Source organism: Equus przewalskii, chromosome 19 (genome assembly GCF_037783145.1).
Source record: "Equus przewalskii isolate Varuska chromosome 19, EquPr2, whole genome shotgun sequence".
In the NCBI taxonomy this organism is placed as follows: Eukaryota; Metazoa; Chordata; class Mammalia; order Perissodactyla; family Equidae; genus Equus; species Equus przewalskii.
Genome location: NC_091849.1, coordinates 31797122 through 31812737, shown reverse-complemented (window position 1 = coordinate 31812737; position 15616 = coordinate 31797122). Strand labels below are relative to the sequence as shown.

The 15616-nt window shown below is 53.1% G+C and overlaps 4 protein-coding genes across 14 annotated transcripts; 2 read left to right on the top strand and 2 right to left on the bottom strand.

Moving 5' to 3' along the window:
- The first annotated feature begins 583 nt into the window (after positions 1-583).
- NCR3 (natural cytotoxicity triggering receptor 3) lies at positions 584-2984 on the top strand. Its single transcript, XM_008537505.2, has 4 exons — positions 584-875; positions 2120-2464; positions 2629-2736; positions 2863-2984. Exons 1-4 carry the CDS (start codon positions 833-835, stop codon positions 2907-2909), a joined length of 543 nt encoding a protein of 180 aa, XP_008535727.1. The 5' UTR covers positions 584-832; the 3' UTR covers positions 2910-2984.
- A 420-nt stretch (positions 2985-3404) lies between these two features.
- LST1 (leukocyte specific transcript 1) lies at positions 3405-10095 on the bottom strand. Of its 9 annotated transcripts, none has more exons than XM_070585468.1 (6): positions 9420-10095; positions 8880-9077; positions 4986-5109; positions 4487-4583; positions 4163-4185; positions 3405-3631 (listed from the first exon to the last, which is right to left on the bottom strand). In XM_070585468.1, exons 3-6 carry the CDS (start codon positions 5007-5009, stop codon positions 3494-3496), a joined length of 282 nt encoding a protein of 93 aa, XP_070441569.1. In that variant the 5' UTR covers positions 5010-5109; positions 8880-9077; positions 9420-10095; the 3' UTR covers positions 3405-3493. The 9 variants fall into 9 exon arrangements, with proteins under 9 accessions (XP_070441569.1, XP_008535730.1, XP_070441568.1 ...); XM_008537508.2 differs by having other exon boundaries at positions 8880-9173; positions 9420-10080; XM_070585467.1 differs by having other exon boundaries at positions 8880-9173; positions 9580-10036.
- Positions 8493-10596, top strand: LTB (lymphotoxin beta). 2 transcript variants are annotated; one of them, XM_070585458.1, is made up of 4 exons: positions 8493-8824; positions 9244-9295; positions 9491-9562; positions 9967-10596. In XM_070585458.1, exons 1-4 carry the CDS (start codon positions 8663-8665, stop codon positions 10419-10421), a joined length of 741 nt encoding a protein of 246 aa, XP_070441559.1. In that variant the 5' UTR covers positions 8493-8662; the 3' UTR covers positions 10422-10596. The 2 variants fall into 2 exon arrangements, with proteins under 2 accessions (XP_070441559.1, XP_070441560.1); XM_070585459.1 differs by lacking the exon at positions 9244-9295 and having other exon boundaries at positions 8567-8824.
- A 2019-nt stretch (positions 10597-12615) lies between these two features.
- On the bottom strand, positions 12616-15420 carry TNF (tumor necrosis factor). Of its 2 annotated transcripts, none has more exons than XM_008537509.2 (4): positions 15044-15420; positions 14407-14455; positions 14172-14219; positions 12616-13847 (listed from the first exon to the last, which is right to left on the bottom strand). In XM_008537509.2, exons 1-4 carry the CDS (start codon positions 15284-15286, stop codon positions 13426-13428), a joined length of 762 nt encoding a protein of 253 aa, XP_008535731.1. In that variant the 5' UTR covers positions 15287-15420; the 3' UTR covers positions 12616-13425. The 2 variants fall into 2 exon arrangements, with proteins under 2 accessions (XP_008535731.1, XP_008535732.1); XM_008537510.2 differs by having other exon boundaries at positions 14407-14452; positions 15044-15410.
- Between the last annotated feature and the right edge of the window lie 196 nt (positions 15421-15616).

Sequence of the window (15616 nt, the reverse complement as noted above, 5' to 3'; positions counted from 1 at the left end):
TGTAATTTCTCAATAAATGTTAGCTAAATGGTGAATAAAATAAATGAATGGATTTACCAGTGGGTGATAAATCCGTGCAGAACGCAGTAGGTAAAGCAGGCCTCTGCGAAAGGTGCATACTTTTAACGGAGTTCTGAATACGAATGAGTCTAAGCTCCTTTGTCACCTGCCACTCACTCTGCCAAACCACCCAAGGCGACAGGGTCTAAGTAAAACAAGGTGATTGCTATGCAAATGCAGCTTCCAAACAAAGTCCCCAGCAACCTCCTGCCGCCACCACCAATCAGCCGTTTCCGCCAAGCCCCCCATTTATAGAAATTCTAGAGCAGCCCTGGGGCAGGGCCAGACTCAGGGAGAGGAATGGATAGGGTGGGCCTGGGCGCTGTTGCGCCATGGAGAGGGAAGTAGGTTAGCTCTGGGCCCAGGAGGGCTCCTGGAAGCTTATTCTGGGTAAAGGGTTAGTCTTCTTGAACCACGGAAGGTGGGGGAACCACATCCTGGTCTCACCCGCCCACCCACCCTAGCGTTACCAGCCGTCTAAGCCCCACCCTCCCCCTCAAAAACCTAGGCAACCTGCCCACATGCTGCCCTCACCTCCTAGTGACCCAGATATCTCATCAGCAGCATCCTCCTCCTCTGAGAGGCATGCATTTGATACCTGAGGTCCCAGGCAGTTGAGGTCCTTGGCAAGTGCTGTGTGAGTCCTGTGTGTCACAGGAAGCTCCCCACTCCGATCTGGTGACCAAAAGCCTGTCTGCAAGTAGTGGGTCTTTCCTCCTCCACCCAGACCTCACTGCTCACGTCCCCCTCGTCAACTGGGACACCCTCCGACATGGCCCGGATGCTGTTGCTCATCTTTATCATGGTCCAGCCAGGTGACAGGGCTTTCTTCCAGGACCCTGAGGGGTGAGGCTGGGAGGAGGGAGGATGGGGGAGGCTGGGCACAGATGTCCCGGGGGAGCAGGCTTGGTGAGGGCTGAACATTGAGCCCTGAGGAGAGTGGCGAGGAAAGGAGAGCGGGAGCAAGTGGGGCCCTCAGTAAAGCTGACACCCAGCGGACTCCCCAGTTCACAGTTCCCTCCATGGCTACATGTCGCCCGCAGGGAGGGTCATTCCCCAGCTTCCATCCCAGGGCTTTCTTCTTAGCCACCTTCCTAATAAGATAAACTTGAAAGAACTGGTAAAAAGGGCCTGAAGGAAGGGGTCGATTATTTTTAAGGGGTCAGTTTTAATTTGATGAATTTAATAAGCTTATTAGACAAAGCTTATTATCTGGGGTCTAGATATAAGTAGTAGTTTGGGAGACCTAATTAAATCTAAGATAAGTTTCTTAGTGAAACTGATTTTAATTAACTGAGAGACCTTAACTATCAGACATATTCATTAACTATATACAGTGTGGATTCCAGACCTGCAGCTTCTGTGTCAGCTGAGAACCTGGGGCAAATCCTCAGGCCCCTGCACCAGACTCACTGAATTAAAAAATCTGGGGGCAGGGCCTAGCAATCTGTTTTAACAAACATTCCAGGTGATTCCATGCACTCTCAAATTTGAGGACCCCTGACATAGAAGAATGACTGTTAAATTTCACTAACTAGAGAATTTAATCAAGGATTTTAATAATTGGTTTAATTCATCAATTTGGATGAGTTAAATAGGGACCTGAATCAATTATAGCCACGTCTTCACCTGGAGGTTTAATTAGTTAATGCTCTTTAACAAAAAACAGAGTAGCAAAGGTGGTTTACTATAGAATGTCGTTAGTACTAAAGCAATGCCTAGAAAAACGTAGTTAATGATATTAGTTAACTAGGCAGCCACATTCACTAATGAGCTTCAATCTCATTGTGACAGGTTAAATTTCAGCAGGGTGTTACTAGTGAATGCAGCTGGAGGATGACGGGAGCAGGTGAGGGTGAGAGTTGGTAAAGAGTTTGAAAAACTATTTAATAAGCATTGTTAAGAAATTAGGTTGGTAAGGAGGAAAGGGTTTAATGAGGCACCCAAAGTACTTGCCCCCCAGGCCCTCCGTAGAGGGGAATATTCTACTGTAAGCCCTAGTCTTTTCTCTTTGGAATAACTGGGGAGGCCTTTCTCTTGGTCTTTTCTCCGCCCCCAGGATCCTGTGCTCTCTGGGTGGCCCAGCCCCCTGAGATTCGTACCCAAGAGGGCACCACTGCCTTCCTGCCCTGCTCCTTTAATGCAAGCCAAGGGAGACCAGCCATTGGCTCCGTCACGTGGTACCGGGACAAGGTGGCCCCGGGGAAGGAGGTGAAGAATGGGACCCCAGACTTCAGGGGCCGCTTGGCCTCTCTTGCCTCTTCCCGCTTCCTCTGTGACCACCAGGCTGAGCTGCACATCTGGGACATCCGAGGCCGTGATGCTGGCGTCTACGTGTGCAGGGTGGAAGTGCTGGGCCTGGGTGTCGGGACAGGGAATGGGTCTCTGCTGGTGGTGGAGAAAGGTGAGGTGAGGGAGGCTGTACCTCCTTGGCTGGAGGCCCCACTCGCTTCGAAGTCTAGAGTCCTTCTCTGAGGCTGCCTGCCCTCTGGCCCTCCTTGAGCCTGTGCACATGTCCTCCCCAGGGCCTCCTTTACCAAGTCCTTCCTCTCCATCACCCCCATGCAGGACCTCCTTGGCTAGGGGCCAACACCATCCTCCTCCTTCGGGCTGCATTTTATGCCTTCAGCTTTCTCTCTGTGGCCATGGGCAGCACCATCTATTACCAAGGCAAATGTGAGTAAAGGAGGCCCGGCAATGGTGGAAGAGATGGGAGGGGCAGTGAGAGAGCTGGAGGAGCGGGAGACAGAGACCAAGAAGAGGAGGGCTGCAGCACTGAGGGACTCCCGTCCTCTCCACCAGGCCACTGTCACATGGGAACACACTGCCACTCCTTGGATGGCCTCTGATGAATGATTCCAGACTCCAGTGATCCCAACTCTCTTCAAGAGACCCCAATAAATCCCTCTCTGCTCCACCACTAACTACTTCTTGTGAGTCTCGTGTATTTCCTTCTCCATTCTCCAGATGCCCCAATGTGCTCTTCTACCAAATCTGTCCTGGAAAAGTCCAAGGAGGGAGCTTCCCAGACATGGATCGTGTCTAGAGCCCCTCCAACCACCATCCTGTGACTCAGCGTACCCACCTCTCCCAGGCACGGGAGGCTGAGGCCGATTCTCCTGAGAAATGGGGAGCATCAGATCTAATTAGTCCTACTGTCAATTGCCCACAGGCAAATACTCTTTTCTGGCCTTCAGGGGAGCTCGGCTCTCTAAACACCCTTCCTCACCCAATAAATCACTGCTTGACCCCAGAGTGGCTGGGAGGGTAAGTCACTTAAGTTTTGATGGTGGCCATGTTAAACGGGGGCTTGAGTTGGACTGAGAAGCCTGAGACACACAAGGTGGTGAGACCACTGTCTTTACTGGGAAACCACAGGATGGCCCTGACCACCCACGTGGGTTGAGGGAGGCATCTGGGGTGCTCAGGTGGATTACTTCTTGGCAATGCAGGCGTAGTCAGTGCTGGGGTCCTCCTTAGAGCCTTTTCTTTGCCTGTTGCCAACGTCAGACACCTTGCTGGGCAGCCTCTGCAGAGATGCATAGTGGGGCTCCTGCTCCCAGAGCTGGACCTGGGGTCAGGGCAGAAGGTGATGACGTGAGGTCACCGGTCACCGGGAGAGCCTCGCTCTCTCTCATGTTCCCTTGTGAGTTCTTGCCCCACTCCCACTTTCTTACCTCATTACCTCAGTCTCCCCCTGATTGGTACCCCCAAGCTCTAAGCTCTTGCTCCTTTCTCTCATTGCCCTTTCTCTTTGTGTTTCTCTCACTCTACCCCACCCTCCACCCACTCTTAATCTCTCTCTCTTACTTTTTCCTCTTGGTTTCTCTCTCATTTTCCCTGTGTCTCTCTCTGATTTTCTCTCTTATTCTTCATTGCTTTCTCTCTCTCATTCTTTCCTTTCTGTCTTATTTCCTCTTCCTATCTCTACACCATTTCTTTCCTCTCTTCTTCTCATTCTCTCATTTTTCTCTTTCTGCCTCCCACTTTTGTCTCTGTCCCTCTTTCTCATGCCCCTGTTTCTCTCTCTTCTCTTGACCCCCATCTCAGCCCTCAGCCCCCTCTTGTCACCCCATCACCCAGTTCCCTGCCCCCGACTCACCCAGCTCCTCTCCAGCCTCCTCACTGGAAAGAAAGAAGAAACTCAGCTTGGCCCCCCTGTTGTATCTTGCAGCCCTTCTCCCCTGCTCTCCCCACCCCATGGAAGTGTCCTCACTTGCTGACTTCCCTGTGGTTCTCACACCAAAGCCCTGGCCTCTCTCTTTGGACATTCTCCCCTCCCCTCTCTGCCTGACTTCTACCATCTTCCTCATCTCAGGGTGTGTCAGGCTTGATGGGGACTTCTGAGAAAGCAGTAGGAAAGGGTGATGGGGGCAACCAGGGGCATCACTGTGGGACAAATGAGGAAGATGTGGGTGGGGCTCACCTCTCCGATGGAGCCGACACAGGCAGGTAGACAGAACAACCACAACTAGGAGCAGGAACCCCCCGAGCCCCAAGCTCCCATATGTGTAAGGCTCCATCTGTGTAGGGAAAAGGGGTCAATATTAGAAGGCCTATTTCTCTCTTCAGTTTACCCATCCTCCGGGTTGACATGGGTATCTCAGCTTTCCTCTCTGACAGTTTTAGAGGCAGAAAAACATACTCTCAGAGATTCTTCACTCCGGAACATGTTACCTCATCTCCTACCAGAGGTACTCATCCCTCATCTGTTATCTCATTCATAACCAAGACTGCTCACCCCTCGGAGGCTTCCCACCACCATCCAGGCCATCTCTGGGCTTCCGCATAGAGTCCCTTGTTCACCTGTACTGTCTGGTCCTGAGAGGCCCTGGCCACTACTCGTGAACCACACACACTACTTATCACCCATTGTTCCCTGTGCATCCACAAACAACCAACCCCCCTCCAAGGCAGAGTGTTACCTTCTTTGTGTCTTCAGAATTCATTAGGCTGGAGACTGAAGACTGGCCTGGAGGTCAGGAAACGTAGCCCCTGCTCTTCCAGGCTAAATGCCCTGGGGTAAGTCACGTGCCTCAAGTTCCTCATCTGTAAAGAGTGGGGCCCTCTGTTACAATCGTTCCCAGCCTGAGGAGCCTCACTTACACGCCAACCCCGAACCGGGCACTTTCCATTTGTCACTGCTAATCCTGACAACAATGTAAGGTATTATGGTGCCCATTTCCCCGGTGAGAAACCTGAGACTCAAGCCCAGACTCTTTCTTTTTCTTCTTCTCCCCAAAGCCCCCCAGTACATAGTTGTATATTCTGGTTGCAGCTCCTTCCAGTTCTGCTATGTGGAACACTGCCTTAACACAGCTTAGTGAGTGGTGCTAGGTCCATGCCCAGGATCCAAACTGGCAAAACCCTGGGCTGCCAGAGCAGAGCGTGCACACTCAATCACTCGGCCGCAGGGCTGGCCCCTCGAGCCCAGACTCTTACAAAGACTTTCAGCCCAGAAGTGGCAGAGCTGGAGTTCAAGGGCAGCTTTGTCCAGACCCAGAGGCCACACCTTTTTTCCTGCCCTAAGCTGACCAGGTGGTTCAGAGGGGCCTCTTCAGCACTGGGTAGTTCTAGGTTCTGGTGAGGGGGTTGATGGAGGAGCAGGAGCCAGGGTCTGGAGCGCGTGTGGGGATTGGCGGAAAAGTGGGGGCGGCAGTGTCCAGCACCACCCTGCAGCTGGGCTGCTCCCTCAGCCCCAGAGCAGCTGGGGAGAGCAGAGCCCTACTTGGCTGATGTGGAGTGGAGAGCTGCTTCCCAGGGGCAGATACTGCTGGGGTTGAAGTGGGGCAATGGGGAGTGTCTGGGGCCCCATAACTTCCCCTCAGGCACTTCCTGCCCTACAACCACTGGTTCCTGTTTGAGGCCAAAGCCGGATGCACGGACCAGGGTCTGAAAACTGAGACCCTTCTGGGTTCAAGAGGAATGCTAGGGTGTGTGAGGGAGTGGGAAGCAGAAGCACAGGTGGAGAGGAGGGCCTGTGGTAGCCAGGAGGGGCAGTGGGGGTAGAAGTGGATTGTTCTTAATTTCTTTGGAGAACAGAGATACAGGCTGGACAGAGGATTCCTCCAGGGCCGAGAGAACCTCAAAGCCATTCTCTCCCTTCCCTCGTCTTAGCCTCACCTCACTCGGCGGTGTGACTGCCCACTCTCACACACCCCTTCCCTGGAATTCCCCCATCAGGGTCCTTGCTCTCTCCCAGCTTACCTAGAGCCCATGGCCTGTGTGCGGACAGACTCCAGACTGGCCAGAGTTGCCTGGGTGGAGAGAAGTGTTGCCACCTCAGACATTCCTGCCCCTCCTCTGGCTTTAACTTCTCCCCTAGCCTCGGAACCTCTGCAGTGTCGTTAGGAAAGGAAGTTAGGCTTTGGGGGTTAGGGTTATGACATCTTTGCCTTCAGCCTCCTGTGACTGTAACTAAGCCTGTACTCCCGCTCAGCTCCAGCCATCCTATTGATCCTGCGAGTAGACAGTGAATGTACACCTCCTCTGAGTGCCCTGCCTGATTAACTTTTTCCCAGTGATCGCTCACACTGCATCCACTGAGAGCTCAGGATCTTGGTGTAGGTGTGTGGACACACACCCGGCTCCTACATCAGACTGTGAGCTCTGGTGGATTTGGGGTGACTCACCTGGTGTTCTGGGGCTGTATCTAGCAGGGTGTTTGGCTGACTGATTAACAAACAGGAGATTCAGAGGAAGCCAGACTAGATCTACATGAGCACTGCTGATAGATCTAAAAAGAAAGTTGATGACAAGTTGGTATTGGGAAAGGAGGTATGCGCAATCCAGGTGGACTTCCTGCAGGAGGAAGCATTCTGATGTTGAGCACAAAAGTAAATATGGGCAGCGGTCTGAGGCCTCTGGACAGAGACCTGGATGAGGTCTCTTAGTGGTACTATGATGGAAAGGTAGAGGGGTGCTAGAGGATTACACACCCAGTCTTTAAGGAGGGTGATGACTGGGGAGCTCATGTGGAGGCAAGGGGTGAGGAGGAGATTTAGTGCCTGGGTCCATATGCATTTGAATTTCCTTCTCCAAATTCAGAAACTTTTTGCTACTTCCGCCCCAACCCCTACCCCATCCACAATGTTCCCCATGCAGGACAGTAGGACAATATTCAGGGTTTTTTTTTTTTTTTTTCATTTTATTATAAAAATATTCAAACATAGAAAAAAATGGAAAGAACTGTACAGTGAACATATCCCTACTACCTAGAGTCTACAATGAACATTTTTCTATACTTGCTTGATCACATATCTATCAATGCATCTCATCTTTTGACATCTTTCAAAGTTGCAAACGTCAGTACATTTTACCTCTAAAGGCTTTACCATGCTTATCACTGATTATCATTATTTGTTTCCCCATTTCTTTTTTGAGAGGGCCGAGGAAGGCACGATTTACATACATTAAAATGCACAAATCTAAAGTTAGTACTCAGTTTTTAAACTGTCTTGTGGTCAAGGCTCTGGAGCCAGGTGGCCTGGGTTCAAATCCTGATTCTGCCACCACTGTGTGACCTCCTACAAGTTCCTTAACCTCTCTGTGCCTCAGTTTCCTCTTAGGGTTTTTGTCAGGATTAAAAGCATTATTATATATAAAGTGTGTAGATCAGTGGCAGGCACATGCTAAATGCTATTTGTATATTAGCTATATTATTATTATTACTCAAACATGCAGAAATGTCATCAAGAAGGGGAGATGATCTGGGGCCACCTCCAGGTTCTTTGGACTGGTTTTTCCGCTCTTCAACTCCTACTGCGCTGCCTACCATACCGTTGACTTGCTCCTTGCTGCTTTGTTTTGCTTACTCATTCATTTGTCCTTTCTTGCCCTGACTAGACATTTAGTCAGCACCTACTAAATGGCTGGGGCTCACTCTGGACTGCAGAGCTCTTTGAGGGTGGGGGCGTGCCTCACTGCTCTCCTGCCTGCACTCTATGTAGCAAGGGAGCTAATGCTCCATTTCCACCCCTCCTCAGTGAGTCGGTAGTTAGCGCTGAGGCTGAGGCCCCTTCAGCTGCAATCGCTGTGGACTGGCTTAACTCTGCCTTTCTCACCTAGCTCTGGGGGCTAGGAGTGAGCAAGGGAACGGGAGGAAGAGGGCAGTCCAGCGTGGGGGATAGGTTCTTCTCAGGGGCCCATTCATCCCTCAAGACCCCAGTTCTTGTCCTCCTATTCTAGCCCTTGATCTCGGGGACGTGGATGCCCTCCCTCTAACACCCACCTCTGGAGTGTAGAAGAATGCAGACTGTGCTGGAAATCTAGAGTTCTGTGTTCTCACTGCAGCTTTGCTGCCTGACTTTCTGCAAGCTACCTTCCCTTCTTGGGCCTCAGTTTCCCTCCCTGCTGACCCAGAAGATCTCTAAGGCCCCCTCTAGCTCTACCCTGAAAAACTCATCTCTTCACCCCAACTCCTTCCCCAGTTCAGAGAACCCAGGCATCCAGCTGCCCCACCCAGCTCTGGGTAAACAGGAAGCTGGGTGAGGGGAGCAGGGGTGTGTGGAAAGTCCCAGCCAGGTGTGTGGCTCTATGGGGAGGGGGTGGCCCCACCCCTGAGCTATGAAAGCCCCCCTGCCCTGGCCCTGGCTCAGTCTCAATGGGGGCACTGGGGCTGGAGGGCCGGGCTAGGAGGCCCCAGGGGATGGACTGCCTCCTGCTGGCTGTGGCAGGCGCCACTTCCCTGGTGACCCTGCTGCTAGCTGTGCCTATCACTGTGCTGGCTGTGCTGGCCTTCGTGCCCCAGGAGCAGGGAGGACTGGTGAGTGGTTACAACAAGTCCCCCAGAAGGCTGTATATTGCTGATGCTCACTTACCTCTGTCTGTGCCTGGGAGTCTCTTGGCCTCATCCTGCTCAGTTGGTTTGGCTGTCCCTGGTAGGGATGTCTTGTCTGTCTCTTTGCCGGCTCTCTTTCCACATTCCTGTGATACTGTTGTGTCCTGATGTCTTTAAGTCCCTTCCTGGTTGTCTGACTCCTCTTCCCTTCCCAAGACATACACAGGCTTCTGTTTCTCTGCCCAAGTACATATGCCTTGGTTGCTCTCCCTTCCAGGGAGATGGGTGCTGGGGATGGGGCTGGTGGGAGAAACCTCAGGCCTAGAGCTTGGCTCTATGTTGGGAAGGGTGGGGCTGGCATCAGCTAAGACTGAATTCTGAGCACTGTGACCCCACCCACCCAGGTAACAGGGACCGCTGACCCAGGGGCACAGGCACAGGCACAGCTGCAATTGGGTAAGAGGAGACCATCTCCCCCCACCCCTGCTCCAGCCCTCAGGGACTCCCAGTTCCCTTCCATCTGGTTCCCCAGATACTCTTCCTCCAGGAATCCTGATGCCCCATCCCTGGGCCCTGGTACCTTGTCCTCTCAGGGGGACAACCCATGGATGGCTGCCCCACCCCCAATCGTGGACTCTTTGTCCCTTCCAGGGTCCCAGGAACAGTCAGAGGAGGAGGCAGAAACAGATCTCAGTCCCAGGCTCCCTGCTGCCCACATCATAGGTAAGGACTTCAGAGACCTCAATAGTCCAAGTTCTGCTCATCCACAGTTCGAGTCCTTTTGCTCTGTTATTGCAGTCCTGGGGTTCCTCCCGTCTCACCACCTCTCCTGCTACAGTGCCCACTCTTCTGCTTGCTTCCCTCCTGGAGCAGGCAAAAGCCGGCCTGGATCTCCCCACCACAGCGCTCTGCATCTCACACCCGGGTGCCCTCAGTTCCCAACTCATATTCATTGCAGAGGGAGCACCATCACCCCACTGCCTCTCCCAGACTCGGGTCCAGCAGGGGTCAAAAGCACCCCGCTTCCCCTCAGCGCCCCCTACCCCCGCCCCCCGCAGAAGTCCCGGGCCTGGATCGCTCCTCTGAGGATCGGATTCCTGAGAGCCGACAGACCCGTTTCTCTGCAGGTGCTTGGACCAAGGGACAGGGGCTGGGCTGGGAGGCGAAGAAAGAAGAGGCCTTTCTAAGGAGCGGGACGCAGTTCTCCGGTGCCGAGGGCCTGGCCCTCCCGCAGGACGGCCTCTATTACCTCTACTGTCACGTCGGTTACCGGGGCCGGGCGCCCCCTGCCGGCGGGGGCCCCCTTGACTACTCGGTCACGCTGCGCAGCCGGCTGTACCGGGCGGGGGGCGCCTACGGGCCTGGGACTCCCGAGCTGCTGCTGGAGGGTGCGGAGACCGTGACCCCGGTCTTGGACCCCACCCGGAGGCGCGAATACGGGCCTCTCTGGTACACGAGCGTGGGGTTCGGCGGCCTGGTGCAGCTCCGGAGGGGCGAGAGGGTGTTCGTCAACATCAGTCATCCGGATATGGTGGACTATAGGAGAGGGAAGACCTTCTTTGGGGCCGTGATGGTGGGGTGAGGGCCTCCCGCGTCCCGGGGAAAACGAATGCATGGTGGGAGTGTGTGAATCAGCCCGGATATCGGGAACCCAGTCACCAGGGACCCCATGGCGGTGGGAAAAATGTAGGAGACTGGAAACTGATACTGAGCCTGACGAAAATAAAGAATGTAATGCTTTAGTGCTGCCAAATACATGCTGAGAAGCTAACATGTCTTCATTCACGGTGGGTACACAAGGGTTGGTTAAATATTCTTTTTCTGGTTGCTTGAAACTGTTGGTAAAACCTGGTATGGCCTCTGCTCCCTGGGATGGCAGTCTGCAGGTCCCACCTACCCCCGCCTCCAAATGGCCCTACCCCAGCATTAGCCGGGTTGGAGGTAGAGGGAAGGGGATCTCGTCAAACCCCAAGCATGTCCAAGCACCCTGATTCTCAGAGCCACATGGTCCCTACCAGATTCCACACTCCACTCTTTTCTCTTGAGTCCCTCCCAACAGTGACAGGGGTCGTTACAGGAGAAGGCAAACACCACTCAGAAAGGCCCAGCCACAGAGTAAACCTGAATATGGCTGAGGAATGAAGCACTGAGGGACCCAGCACTTCTTCCCTGCTGGTTACACAAAGGCCCCTTTAGCCACTACACCACAGCCAACTATTCTCCTTCAAGGAGCAAGAGCCACAGTTCACGGGGTGTGAAGGGAGGGGGCTGAAGGAGACAGTTGGGAGGGTGATTGAGAGAGAGAGATGGGGTGCAGGTAGTGCCTGAGGACACCGGCGACAACCTAGGGAGGAGGGAAGGGAGAAAAACTGATGCCAACTGGCCCTGTCCATGGTGGGATGGAAAGTCCTCACCCCTCTTTCACACTTCAGGTCCCCTTCCTGTAAGTGGGCAAGTGTGAGGGCCTTGAGGTGAGTAACAGCAGCCCCTTTACTCTGTGACCGACTTTCAGTCCCAGGCTGGAGGAGGTAGAGGGGGACCCAAGGCCCTATGTAGGTCACCCTACCCCTGTGGGACACCACACGGTTTTCCCCTGAGGGCAGCGCTGGCAGGAAAGAAAACCTAATTTCTGAGCCCAGTGGAGGCTCCCACTCTCTGGGTCTCCATTTCTGACTTCCTGTGTCTTTGACTCTGTGTCCAGAAGACGCTTCTGGGGGCTGGCTGGCCTGGTGGTGCAGCGGTTAGGTGTGCACGTTCTGATTCGGCAACCTGGGGTTCACTGGTTCAGATCCCAGGTGCGGACATGGCACTGCTTGGCACACCAGGCTGTGGCAGGCGTTCCACATATAAAGCAGACGAAGATGGGCATGGATGTCAGCTCAGGGCCAGTTTTCCTCAGCAAAAAGAGGAAGATTGGCAGCAGATGTTAGCTCAGGGCTAATCTTCCTCAAAAAAAAAAAAAAAAAAAAGAAGAAGACCTTTCTGGGTGGGGGAGGGCGGGAGGGGTGCTTTTCTCTTTTCAGTTCATCCACCTCACATCCCTCTCCTCATCATTCTCTGAGAAAATCGGTGTGAGCTGGCACGTGGGTCTTTCATCCACATCTATTCCTGTTTTTAAATTTTCTTCCATCTCTTCAATTCTACCAACCGAGAGATGGAAGGAGATAGAACAGCTAGGGGCTGGACAAAGGTAGAAAGCCAAAAGTCACTGAGTGCTTACCATGCCAAGTGCTATGTTAGGTGCTCTGATGTGACTTAGGTCTTCTATTCTCTCATGGCCCCATATTTGATGGTTCCTGTCTCCATTTGATAGATGATGTTCGGTGACTGGTTCAGGTTGCACAGTTAGAACAGGGCTGGCTGGGGGGCCAGGGATGGGGGCGATTTGGAGCCCAGATGCCTGAACGTCTAATGCCTTGGCTGTGATTCAGGTGCCTGAGAACGTGGCCCTTCCCTGGCTCTCTCCCAGGCAGCAACAGCCGGAAATCTCATCTGAGCACCTGAGCGGCAGGACTTCCCCGGCTGGGATTGGAATTCCCAGAGTTGGAAATTCCCATGCCCTGAGGGAGAGGTGATTAGGTTCAGGCTCCAGTTTCCTGGAGGAGGGGGCCATTAGTCTGGGCTTTGTTTCATGTAGAGTCTCCTGAGCCCCAGTAATCCAAGGAGTGGGGACTAGGTCCAGGGATCTTAAACCTTATGGAGATAGGACTCGAGGGAGCGGCCTTCCACCCTCGAGGAGGGGCAGATGCAGAATTAACTCCAAGAAAGAGACCATGTTTCTTTTCCAAGCATACTTTATTTATCGCCACTGACCAGTAGGGCGCTTACAGATACAACTCCCCTGGGGAGCAGAGGTTCAGCGATGTAGCGACAGTTGGTCACCAAATCAGCATTATTTAGACAACTTGATCAGATAAATATTGTTTAAAAACATAAGCAAAAGGAAGCACAGAGGCCAGGAGGCCAGATGGGAACAACCTACAGTTCAGCTCCGTTTTCACAGAAAACATGTCTGAGCCAAGGCAGCCCCTATGTTGGGTCTCCCAGGACACCTCAACCTCCTGAATAAATACATTCATTAGTAAATAAATAAATAATAAATAAATAATAAATAATCTCAAGTGCAGACATAAATAGAGGGAGCCGGCCCCATGGCGGAGGGCCTGGGCTCTACAACTCGGGGAAGAGTTTGGAAACATTTGAAAAAAGGGAGACCTGTGGTCCACTCTCATCAAGTTCTGGGTGAGATCTTCTCAACGGATGTTCTGAAGTGTTCTGGCCAGAACCAAAGGTTTCCTGGCCCCCACGTTCCAGGTGTCCCAGGCTGCATTCAGGGATCCAAATCTGAGGCCCCCAGTGAGTTCTGGAAGCCCCAGTTTGAATTCTTGGTGGTGACCGGTGCCCCGTTGTCCAGGTCACACATCCCTGCATTCTAGGTTTCTAAGTGTTGTTGTTGTTTCAAGTTCTGAGTTTGGGGCCCGGCCCTGAGCCCTTCATTCCCTTTCTAAACCTCAGAAGGGGATGAGAGGGTTCTGAAGGAGCAGATAATAAAGGGATTGAGGTGGGCGAGGACGGACGTACCCCCCTCACAGGGCAATGATCCCAAAGTAGACCTGCCCGGACTCCGCAAAGTCGAGATAGTTGGGCTGATTGATCTCAGCGCTGAGTTGATCACCCTTCTCCAGCTGGAAGACTCCTCCCAGGTAGATGGGCTCATACCAGGGCTTGGCTTCAGCCTGCTCTGGGGACTCCGTGTGGCAAGGGCTCTTGATGGCAGAGAGGAGGTTGACCTTGGACGGGTAGGAGACAGCTAAGCGGCTGATGGTGTGGGTGAGGAGCACATGGGTGGAAGGGCAGCCTTGGCCTTTGAAGAGGACCTGGGAGTAGATGAGGTACAGCCCATCCAATGGTACCACCAGCTGGTTGTCTGTCAGCTTCACGCCATTGGCCAGGAGGGCATTTGCACGCCCACTCAGCCACTGGAGCTGCCCCTCGGCTTGGGGGTTTGCTGGAGGGAGGGAGAGAAAGAGGGAGGGGTGAGTCAGTGTGATCCTGTCAGTTCCACTCTCCACATCCTGGCCCTCAAGTTCTGCCCACCTCCCACATCCGGTTCCTGTCCCCTGTCTGTCTTTCCACATCCCATCTGGCCATGAGGTTCTCAGTACCCCCTCAAGGCCTGTGCTGTTCCTCCACCCTCCCCTGGAGCTCAGTGAGCTCTTGTCACACTGTCCCCAAGACCTGTCTACCCTCAGCCTAGGTTCAGCCCCCAAATCCTATTCCTCCACATCCCATCTGCTTCTTTATCCCCCAAACACATCCTCAGCACTCTTACCTACAACATGGGCTACAGGCTTGTCACTTGGGGTTCGAGAAGATGATCCTGAGGAGGAAAAAGGAAAGAAAAAGGTGAGACCCTTAAGCTTTGCAGAAAATATCTCACTACTGTGACCTCCATTCCTCCTCCCCCAAAGCCAAAACTCTAAATTTCCCCCACCGTTTCCATCCCAGAATTAACCCCCACCCCCATCCCAACCCAGAATTAGGAGAGAGGTTTTGGAGACACTTACTGAGTGTCTGGGCCAGAGGGTTGATTGACTGGAAGGCATTCGGTAACTGCTGGGGAGAAGAGAGAGGATTAGCATCAGAGCAAGTCATCCCTACAGGAAAAACAGCCAGGCTGCTTATCTAGCCTGTCCTCTCTGTCCTGATGTGTCTAGTTTTCTCTCTCCATTCATCCATTTATTCATCCCTCCATCCATTCAGCAACTCTTTCATTGAGCTCCTTCCATGTACCAGACATCCTATCTTCATCTTTCCTTATCTCTTTCCCTCATCTCTCTCCTTATCTCTCTTTCATATCTTCCATTTCTCTTTCTGTCTGACCATCTTTATTCATATGACTTCCCCCTCATCTCTCTACTCACACCCCACATCTCTCTTTATAGACGTATATCTGCTTGCTCATTCATTCATTCAACAAACGTTTAGTGAGCACCTTCCATGTGCCAAGCCCCCCCATCTGTCCATCCTTCTCTCTCTTCCTCCATCTCTCTCTACATCTCATTCTGCCTCTCCATCTTTCTCCAAGTTTTCCCTCCCACCCTCCTCATCAGCACACCTCTTTCCCCAATCCTGTCTCTCGCCCTCTTTCTCCCCTATTTCTCTCTGGGTAGGAGAATGAGCCAAGGCTGGCAAGGCACTCACCTCTTCCCTCTGGGGGCCGATCACCCCAAAGTGCAGCAGGCAGAAGAGCGTGGTGGCTCCTGCGACAAGGAGGAAGGAGAAGAGGCTGAGGCACAAGCACCGTCTGGAGCCCTGGGGGCCCCCTGCCTTCTTGGCGAGCTCCTCCTCTGCCAGCTCCACATCTCGGATCATGCTTTCAGTGCTCATGATGTCCTTTCCAGAGGGGCTCAAGTCCAGCTGGGAGATGGTCGAGCCCTGGGGCATGCGAGGGAGAAAATCGCCTGGCTGTTTGTCCAGAGGTATGTCCTCTGAGAGGTTATTTCCAGGGGTCTCTGAAGTTGCTTCTCTCTCTCCTGGCTGGTCCCCTGTTGCCCTTGCTGAGGGAGCTTCTGCTGGCTGGGTGTGCAAACAGCTGCATTTATAAGCCCGAGGCGAGAGGAGGGCGGGGAAAGGCTCTCATTCAACCAGCGGAAAACTTCCTTGGTGGAGAAACCCATGAGCTCATCTGGAGGAAGCGGTAGTGGGCCCTACACCTTCTGTCTTGGTTTCTCCTCCATCGTGGGGGTGGACGTTTGGAAACTTGGGGACACCCAG

Excerpts from the sequence above, each read along its gene's own strand:
- NCR3 (XM_008537505.2), top strand. The coding sequence starts at position 833 with ATGGCCCGGATGCTGTTGCTCATCTTTATCATGGTCCAGCCAG. Across the intron at positions 876-2,119 it reads CTTTATCATGGTCCAGCCAG|GATCCTGTGCTCTCTGGGTG; the intron begins GTGACAGGGCTT and ends CTCCGCCCCCAG. Across the intron at positions 2,465-2,628 it reads TCTGCTGGTGGTGGAGAAAG|GACCTCCTTGGCTAGGGGCC; the intron begins GTGAGGTGAGGG and ends ACCCCCATGCAG.
- LST1 (XM_070585468.1), bottom strand. The coding sequence starts at position 5,009 with ATGAATTCTGAAGACACAAAGAAG. Across the intron at positions 4,584-4,985 it reads ATTCTGAAGACACAAAGAAG|ATGGAGCCTTACACATATGG; the intron begins GTAACACTCTGC and ends TTCCCTACACAG. Across the intron at positions 3,632-4,162 it reads GGAGGCTGGAGAGGAGCTGG|GTCCAGCTCTGGGAGCAGGA; the intron begins GTGAGTCGGGGG and ends CCCTGACCCCAG.
- LTB (XM_070585458.1), top strand. The coding sequence starts at position 8,663 with ATGGGGGCACTGGGGCTGGAGGGCCGGGCTAGGAGGCCCCAGGGGATG. Across the intron at positions 8,825-9,243 it reads CCCAGGAGCAGGGAGGACTG|GTAACAGGGACCGCTGACCC; the intron begins GTGAGTGGTTAC and ends CCACCCACCCAG. Across the intron at positions 9,563-9,966 it reads CCCTGCTGCCCACATCATAG|GTGCTTGGACCAAGGGACAG; the intron begins GTAAGGACTTCA and ends GTTTCTCTGCAG.
- TNF (XM_008537509.2), bottom strand. The coding sequence starts at position 15,286 with ATGCCCCAGGGCTCGACCATCTCCCAGCTGGACTTGAGCCCCTCTGGA. Across the intron at positions 14,456-15,043 it reads TCGGCCCCCAGAGGGAAGAG|CAGTTACCGAATGCCTTCCA; the intron begins GTGAGTGCCTTG and ends TCTTCTCCCCAG. Across the intron at positions 13,848-14,171 it reads GCCTGTAGCCCATGTTGTAG|CAAACCCCCAAGCCGAGGGG; the intron begins GTAAGAGTGCTG and ends CCCTCCCTCCAG.